At 36.6% G+C, this 8,892-nt stretch overlaps 2 protein-coding genes across 2 annotated transcripts; one reads left to right on the top strand and one right to left on the bottom strand.

The window, feature by feature from the left end:
* The first annotated feature begins 1,311 nt into the window (after window positions 1-1,311).
* LOC132279631 (uncharacterized) lies at window positions 1,312-2,905 on the top strand. Its single transcript, XM_059781657.1, has 3 exons — window positions 1,312-2,091; window positions 2,192-2,323; window positions 2,492-2,905. The coding sequence occupies exons 1-3, from the start codon at window positions 1,375-1,377 to the stop codon at window positions 2,621-2,623; spliced, it is 981 nt and encodes a 326-aa protein (XP_059637640.1). The 5' UTR covers window positions 1,312-1,374; the 3' UTR covers window positions 2,624-2,905.
* Window positions 2,906-3,710: 805 nt separating this feature from the next.
* Window positions 3,711-8,330, bottom strand: LOC132276604 (ubiquitin-related modifier 1 homolog 2). Its single transcript, XM_059778098.1, has 4 exons — window positions 8,188-8,330; window positions 4,643-4,718; window positions 4,445-4,527; window positions 3,711-4,141 (listed from the first exon to the last, which is right to left on the bottom strand). The coding sequence occupies exons 1-4, from the start codon at window positions 8,208-8,210 to the stop codon at window positions 4,024-4,026; spliced, it is 300 nt and encodes a 99-aa protein (XP_059634081.1). The 5' UTR covers window positions 8,211-8,330; the 3' UTR covers window positions 3,711-4,023.
* Between the last annotated feature and the right edge of the window lie 562 nt (window positions 8,331-8,892).

Here is an 8,892-nt window from a genome sequence, read left to right as displayed (position 1 = left end):
GGCTCTCTCTCTCTCTTTATATATATATATATATATATATATATATATATATATATATCAACCACAACTCCATCGTCTCATCAACAAGTATGCAATTCCCCTTCATGATCTACAATCTTTAGTTAATCCGATTGGGTCAAGCGATGAACAAGAAAGGTTATATCATCGTCACCGATTCAACGCTCAATTTAACAATTAACTAGAAAAATTAAAGGTGACCCATCAAACCAGCAAATAAATCATAATTTTTCTTCTCTCTTCTCTCTCCGATTCTGACTCTCTCTCTCTCTCTAATTTCGCATCTCTCACATATATGCCCTAATCTCTAACTTCAATATTGCTTTGTGAAGGAAAATGGCTCTACTCATCTATGTCATGGTGTACTATTGATTTGGGTCTTCTTTGAATAAAGAAGACAATAAAAATGAATAGATAATTTGAAAAGTTTAATGGGTCAATAAGAAGGAACAAATTTGAAAGTCTTTTAGGGAGAGATGTGAAGCTAAGGGATTGTGGCAGTGGAGGGGTGGGGGCAACACAGAGATGGTGGCGGTGGAGATGTGGATAGGACAGTGAACAAAAAGATGGTGGCGGTAGAGGTGGAGAGACGGGTAGGACAGTGAACAAAAAGATGGTGACGGTAGAGGTGGAGAGGCGGGTAGGACAGTGACAGAGATGGAGGAATTTTGAGAGAAAAATAAGGAAGGGTTTGGATGATTATTTGAGAGAGAAAATGTGGAAGAGTTCGGATGATATTTTGAGAGTAAAGTAGTCTTTTTAAAATGGTAGAAATTTTCATCTAATGAATGAGTGAGTGGTGTGACAATTTCGGGTCTTATTCGGTGATTAAATTCGGTTACCTTATCATTACTCTTTTTAGATTGGGAGGACTCAAAAAGATTAGTTGTTAGAAGACAGAGTTTAATAAGAATATGGAAAACCCAAAATAGCCGGTGAAAAATGATACTAAAACTTTTTTGATAAATCAGCTAAAAGATTTAGACAAAAAATAATTTTTTAACCTTGGAGTCTCTGAGATACTGAAAAATGAAAAAATATGATTTTCAAAAAATATTTTTACGGACCCAATTAGAGTGACTTGACAAAACTATTTTGATTTAAGTAGGTCCCACCACCAGATATCAACCCTTGCCCAATCAGCATGTTGACGTGGCACGCACCGTTAGATCAGTATACAGTTAGTTATAACCACTCTACAGATCACATCTATACTTGGCGCCCAAAATCCCCTGCTAATGCCACTATATAAACCCCACTAACCTCCATGCTCTTCCCTGCGCTTCATTTCGATATCGAGAGAGAGAGAGTATCTTTTAGAGAGAGGAAGTAGAAAGAGAGAGTGAGAGAGAGAGAATGATGAGTCTTCAAGAAACAGATCAGATGAAAGAAATGGAATTCCAAGAACTTCACCAAGCCGACGAAGTCGGTGGTTTCGAGTCCAGCGCCGTCAATCGTCTCAATATGCTCAGCCTCAATGGCGTCCAGTCAACCACCGCCGCAAACGGCTGCTATAGCCGTTTCTCCGCCGCCTCTGTCCCTTCTTCCGCCGAGGAATGCACCATGTGCGGTTCCATGAAGAGACGATCACCCTCGTCGTCGTCTCTCCAAGAACAACAACCCAACTCCAAGAAACTCAACCTCCAACCACCCCCCTCCACCGCAGCAGACAACAACAAAGGCGGCGGCAAACAATTTCACGGCTTCACCAGGATTCCCCTTCCGTCCGGTTCTTGGAACGTTTCGTCGCCATACGTTTCGATGCCGATTCTCCGTCGCTGCTCCTCCGATATAATCAATTCGCCGGGAAACAACAACGTCGGAGCTCCAAAATCACAGCCTTCGTCGCCTGAAAATGCCAAGACGAATGTCTCTGCTACAACGCCGTCTCCCCAAAAAGCATCAGCCTCCCTGCCGCCGCTTCCTCCTACTCTCCGACGGACAGTATCTGACCCAACTTCGGCAGCCTATCAGGTTATGGGTACACCGCCACCGCCCCCTTCAGTGGCGAGAACGTTTTGTACCAATGAGATGGGTTTGGATTCTGTGAAAGGAGAGAGTCCCGAGTCCAAGGTAGTGGTCGAATTAGGGTTTATTGTGACTGGTTTTTTTGTTCTAATCTTCTATATTTTGTTTTGTAAAGAACTGTGTGCCTTACTGGCTATAATTGCAGAGGTTGAAGAGAATGAAGGCTTGTATGAGAGGGATGAGGCAATGGTGGGATGAAGTTCTGCTTAAAGAAGAAGAAGAAGATGATGATGGCCCTGAAGATAGCAACACTCCAAATGCCAAATCCTCTTCACCAGTAATAGATTTACCATTTATTTAATACAACCATTTCTGTATATTATGTATTTGTATATGAATTGTTCAATTGGGTTGTTTTATATAACTCTGTTCTTGATTCTTTATTTTAATTGGGTTCATATGAAGTGATTTTCTTGGAAATTTATGTTATTGTTTGTTGTTGCAGGATGAATCTGAAGGTGAAGCTGTGAGTGTGGAGAGAAATGGGGAGTGGTTGGTCATCAAGTTCCAGTGTCCCTGTTCAAAAGGCTATCAGCTCATCCTCTGTGCAGACAGTTGTTACTACAAGTTGATGTAGTTTGAGCTGAGTTTTCTTGCTCAGTTGTTACTACAATTCAAACATTACATATCTTTCCTGGGTTTCAAAGTTCCATTTTTTTTAATTTTTCATTCACCAATAGTTGTTTAGATGAATACCCATTGGGATTTCAATTTTATCATTAGATACAATGCTTGTTACTGTTTGGGGGGTTTTATATGTCAGATTTTTCTTTGTGATGCCCATTACAGATAAAGCATTGATCATTCTTGGGATTTAGATTCATAGCTTGTTTGTTTAATGAACTACCAATAATCTGAATTTTTTTACCATTTTTTTTTCAGTTGTTAGTACTATTTCTTCCCTCTTCCCACTGTATTCTTGTCAATTCTGTGGTGTTCAAGATTACATGTTGGATTGCAAGTTTTTGGACATCAACAACTCAAAATTAGCATTAGAATAATCCTACCTTTGTTACTTGGCTGTGTCCAAGCTTTCTACCTTATACTTTCATTTATGGCTCACTTATTATCTACAGAGGACTAAAAAAAATCTGACAATATTAACTCAGTTCTTTGTCAAGCTGTGAATGAGATAAACAATGCATTGAAACTTGTTGACACTCAAACTTGTGCTCCCCCTTTTTGGACTTCTCCATAATTTAACAACCATCACCACGCACTTCGCTTCTCAATTGTACCTAGAGCTCCAATGAGTGGGGTAGAACTATGGTCGTGGACCTGCTCTTATGGTGTGTGTGTTTCTTCTCAATCAGTATGTGTTGGTGGAGATTCTGAATGCCTATTGGCATTATTCAAAACAAAAAAGTGCAGCAGATCATATCTCAATCAGGACCTGATTTCCATCAACACATGAGCAACAAATGCGCACACACAGAGAGGGTGCACCACTCAATCATAGCAGCCAAGACCATAAACGGTAGACTAAAATGCATTGTGATTTGGTTGAAACCACCGAGAGTTGAGTTCTTACACCAGGCACAACACAGCCTCAAAAGCATATACTTGGGTACACTGTCGAATTAAGAATTCGCCCCCAAGATACTCCTGGTGACCAGTTAAATATCCAACTCAAGGTACTCGTGAAATCGGGGCAGAGAAAACCATAGTAAAGCAATCCAGTAGATAGCCATTGTATTCCATTCTGAGAGTCTCAACTTAAAATAGGGTCCGAGCAATACCAAATTAACCACGAAACTCTCCTGGCAACATAACAATATTCCCAAAATGCAGATACACTTGGCCATTGACGCTATAATACAAACTTTGGTACCAGGAAGGACAGCCAAAACTTTGCATCGCTTCCTCAAGTACTTAAATATAACATTGTTTACAATGACTCCATTATGAAACTTACACCAAACAATGACCATCTTCTGAAAAGTAAGTTATCATCAAAGCCATAACCGTTTAGAGACACTATCCACCATGCAAGGTTGAAATGAAAACGACTGAATCCTTCTCTTCTAGTGTGGTATCAAGCTGGCCACTTAGCTCCCAATCACAGTCGTTCACGAGGACTAAGACCCCAGGCCTCCTGCAAGCACAACAATGATTAATGCTCCATCATTGAGAGAGGGATCCAATAGCTGGTCTATAACTATCATTGACTTTTTTAGAATGTCCGGGCATACTTCTTCTTTCTTTTTTTCCCAGACAAGGCATCGGAGCAAAAAAAAAGAAGATAAAACAATTTTTCTTTCAATGATCACTCGTGTGTATTTGGTCTGAACATATTCAAGAAAATCCAGACACCAAACAAAACTTACAATATCTGGAAACAACAAACACCATTTTCACATTTTAGGACATAAGAGGTGTCTTGGGAGTCGTGACTTACACAGTATCGCCTTTCATGAACATTTCAGGCCTTTCCTTGATCAAATTAGTACGGACCCAGGCTAGCAAGTCTCTCATGGTTAACTGTGAGGAAAGTGCAACAAAATCATGCCAACATTTTAATTAAACATGTGGAGGAGAAAAAAATTCTTGATTTGTGTTGCGTTTGACATAACAATTTATAAAAAAAGATTGTTACCTTCTCTTCTCCATCCTTTGGGTTAACATTGACATTATGGATCTTTACAGAATCACAAAGAAGTTCCAGTCCCCCACTACAGAAAAAATTTAACATGGCGAATATCAAGCCATTAGAAATCCAAATGAGTAACCAATTGATCAACAGAGAATATCAGTAAAAGCTGGGAATAAACACAAACAGAAATATAAACAATGCCATTGAGGAAATGCAAGGTTCAAGGGTGCAGACAAAATCCTTTACCTAAATCTGAACCCAGTGCACTTAAAGAGCACCCAGAGAATTCTTTCCAAATAACCCTTTATCGAAAAACAAATAAATTATGACGGTACAACAAAAGTTTAAGAATTGGTGTGGATAATTATATGTGCAAAATAAGTATAAAAGTTGCCCACTTCTATGAGGAAGACTCACTGATTTGTCATAACTTCAATAAAACATAAGTGTTCTACAATTCTAAATCTATGTGAAGAATCTCTAGTGAACACTGAACCGCACTCTAGCTTCATTAAGATACTAGATCTTTGCATTGTTACTCTCGTCCATATTATCCTTTTACAGTTTAAAGTCTTAAAGAGTGCTCACAAATATTTAAATGCTATTTAAGAGATCTTTTATGAAGTCTGAAAAATTATTCATCAGCATTCTTTCTCCCATTGTGCTCTAGTCTAGGGAAAGAATAATATTGAGAACACTACAAGGAAGAAGGTATGATCTCACTATTTTCACTGAGATAAACTTCTCTTTTGGAATTGTCATATGCGATCACAAATATATATCTCCATCTTTACTTATCAAAAAATATATATATTCTTTTCGAACTTGGATATATATATATATATATATCCAAGTTCGAAAAGAATAATTCTTTGAACTTGCGTGAGAAGTTGCAACATTAAGAAGTGATATGGAAGAAAGAGGACCCAATGTTTTGTTATTGGGTTTTACCCCCAAAAGGCCTCATACCAATTGGAGTTAATACCATCACATATAAGCACTTCACCTTTCCCTTACCTAGGCGATGTGGGATTGTGCACCTCGCACCCGCCCACAAGGTCGCACATGGAAGGTTAGGGTTCCAGGAATACGCTACACAAAAAATCGAATAGCACATCGTTTATGTAAGGTTATCACACTAACAGATCCTTTGACTAGAAATATTGCATCTGACCGTTGAAATTCAAACTTGAAGGAATTATGGTGGAAGGAGTATGAGATGATACGCGTGTATCAAAATTCACATGAACCCAGGAAATAGCTTTATGAGTCCATAGACTCCATACAACAATAAATGTAATCACCCTCCAAATAATAGTTGGCAAAACATGAAGTCCGTACGGTACTTATGGAATTTATTGTACAAGCCTTATCGTTCAATATATTTCCACCTTACCCTGACAAGAAATTCATGATTTATTCAAAGTGATCTCTTTTTGTGGGATTTTTAGAATTTTATTTATTTTTTTTTATAAGTAAATTTTTTATAAAAAAGCGCTCAAAAGGGGAGCGGATCCCAAAGAAACACAAAGGCCAAAAAAAGCCTCAAGCCTTCAAAGAGACCAAAAAAGAAACAATCTCCTCTAAAGATCTATAATCTCTCCCTGAAACCCAACAAAAAAGAGTGGAAATAATAGAGAACTTAAGCAAAGTGACAGGTTTCTCCTTTCCATCAAAATATCTCCGATTTCTCTCCAGCCAAATGCACCACCAAATACAAAGAGGAGTAGCCCTCCAGGTATCTCGAATGAGAGCCCCAACTAAGAAGCCTCTCCAAGCCTCAATCAACCCTCTAGTGGAACAAGGCATAACCCAGGGAACTCCAAACAAACCAAACATCAAAACCCAGCAGTCTCTGGCCATACTGCAATGCAACAGAAAATGATCAACTGTCTCCTCATCGCGCAAGCACAAGTAACAACGGTTAACCATCACCTGATTCCTCCTCCTCAAATTATCCTAAGTTAAAATCTTTCCCAAAACAGAAGTCCAAGCAAAGAAGGCCACTTTGAGGGGGGCCTTCCAATGATCTCAATCCCAACAAAGACGATGTAAAAAATATAAAATAAAATCACTTGATGCGACTAAATGAGGTTAGACAAGACACTTCAACAACTCAACTGAAAAACTTTAATTCCCATTTCCCAACAATTTGGTTCTGTAAGGAATTCATTATCCCATTTAGCTCCAACAAGGGCCACGTTTTATAGAACTCTAAGCATCACACTTTTCTTCTGTATATACCAACTCCCCTTCCAGCCAACACTTGTTCTTGTAAAATTTGACGTTTAATCAAAAAGTGATATTGGTGTGGTAATTAGTTTTCATTGCACGTGGTCAAACTAATATGACTTGAGCAATGCAATATAATTATCATGCCCATGAAAAAGCATAAACTAAATGAAGATGTGAAAATAAACGAGCAATGGTACTAAATGTATTTGCAAGAAGCCAACAGATATCGTATTAGTTTCCTGTTAAAGTTAATAAGTGTTGCACTGTTATTTAGAACTCTAAAGCTGATTCTTCACTTCACAAATTCAAGTGCAATTCCATGGTAGCATCTTCTTCAATCTCCCTCTCCATATGGATGATAGCACCAAGATACCATGAAGTGCGAACAGTCAGTATAAACTATCTTCATACTGTCAATTTTCTCAATCCATTTACATATAATTTTACAAACTTAAATTCCATATATTACATCTTACACTTGCCAATCCTAACAAATAAATAAATAAAAATTCAAAGGCATATTTCTGTAGTTTTTGATTTCTAATTAGCCTTTCATCTTGTGAACTAGAATTAGGATGTCTCTCTTCATTGTTCTTATATATGCTTAACTCCTATTTTATTACAGTCATACACACAGCTATGATAACCAATTAAGAACATCATCGCTATATATTTCACTTCTGTGAAGTATCTGTGGCTTCTAGGCTCAATATATTACAGAGACACATAAAAAATAAACAAACATTCCAAAATTATCAACGCATATACACAGAGACACATAAAAAATAAACACACATTCCAAAATTATCAACGCATATACACAGAGACGTTAATTTCAAACCCAAAACACATGAGCTAATAAGCATAATAAAAATATATATAATAATAAAGGGTCCATTCATTAAACCCACTACCAAGTATGACACAAGAGAAGGCATTGAACATAATGAAATAGAGAAGTTCTACACAGATAAAATTTACCCACTACTATGTTGGTAGACTCTATGATTCAAATTCAATTAAAAAAAAAAAAAAAAAAAAAAAAAAAAAAAAAGCTAACAAGTCTAACCAGTAATCAATGAAATAAAACTCCCAATAATAATTTGAAATATATATATTATATATGTGCGAGTATGATAAACTCTGAAGTCACGAATAGAAGCAGTGAACGGAAGGGGAAAAAATTAAAAATAAAATCTGACAACGTCCAAAAAGGGGCTGATTTGTAGTATTAAGAGATTGAGTATCAATTGAAATAGAAATAAATGGATTTCAAAACCTCGAAATTTGAGGATCCAAAAAAATAAAATTACCCGAATTCAAGTGTGAATTGCATCTCCTATGACTTGAAGAAATGTCCTCCTGTTGTCCTACTAAACCACAAATGGAGAGAATGAGGCCGCTTTATCGCTGTTCTTTTGAAACCCTCGTAGAGCAATAGTTTTTGCCGTGGATAAATAATACGACGTCGCACGTTTATTTAAACACCGACCACTTAGAATAGAACCCTCTTTCTCCGAATTGTCAAATAAAAATAATAATTAGTTAATTAATTAAAAATTAAAAAAGAAAATCTTTTTATAGGTTTTGGTGAATAGATCAACTAATAATTTAAAAAATAATGAAAGATAAAGTTTTAACTGTTTTTACCTTTATATCTAATAATATTTATAATATTGTAATCTACCGATTATAGAATTGTAATTTAAAACTTGTATAATTTATGATAGTATTTAATTTAAAACTTCTATAATAGTTCACTTGTTTTTCTTTCTTGACCCCATTTTTGAGCGGACGAAAATTTATAAAGGAGGAAAGAGCGAATAAAAATTTATAAAGGAAGAAAGATGACACATCTTTCCTATTTTCTTTTCTTTCCATGTATCAATTTTACCGAACAAAGGAAGTTCATTCCCGAACATAGCATTAGCGATTGTAATACCCCGAAATTTTAAAGAATGTATTTAAATTAATTTTGTGTTAGGTTAATTAATTTTATTTATTTGTGCATACTACAT

This window comes from Cornus florida, unplaced genomic scaffold (assembly GCF_030987335.1).
Source record: "Cornus florida cultivar Cherokee Brave unplaced genomic scaffold, ASM3098733v1 CherokeeBrave_3.0.0_Hap2_Chr10, whole genome shotgun sequence".
NCBI classification, from domain to species: Eukaryota; Viridiplantae; Streptophyta; class Magnoliopsida; order Cornales; family Cornaceae; genus Cornus; species Cornus florida.
Note: the sequence above shows the minus strand (reverse complement) of the source record. Positions and strands in the feature narration are given on the sequence as shown.

What these genes read in the sequence shown, in the direction of transcription:
- LOC132279631 (XM_059781657.1), top strand. Translation starts at nt 1,375, where the DNA reads ATGATGAGTCTTCAAGAAACAGATCAGATGAAAGAAATGGAATTCCAA. An exon ending in GAGAGAGTCCCGAGTCCAAG is followed by an intron (nt 2,092 to 2,191) that starts GTAGTGGTCGAA and finishes CTATAATTGCAG; the next exon opens with AGGTTGAAGAGAATGAAGGC. An exon ending in ATGCCAAATCCTCTTCACCA is followed by an intron (nt 2,324 to 2,491) that starts GTAATAGATTTA and finishes TTGTTGTTGCAG; the next exon opens with GATGAATCTGAAGGTGAAGC.
- LOC132276604 (XM_059778098.1), bottom strand. Translation starts at nt 8,210, where the DNA reads ATGCAATTCACACTTGAATTCGG. An exon ending in CAAAGGATGGAGAAGAGAAG is followed by an intron (nt 4,528 to 4,642) that starts GTAACAATCTTT and finishes CTTTCCTCACAG; the next exon opens with TTAACCATGAGAGACTTGCT. An exon ending in TTCATGAAAGGCGATACTGT is followed by an intron (nt 4,142 to 4,444) that starts GTAAGTCACGAC and finishes TTGTGCTTGCAG; the next exon opens with GAGGCCTGGGGTCTTAGTCC.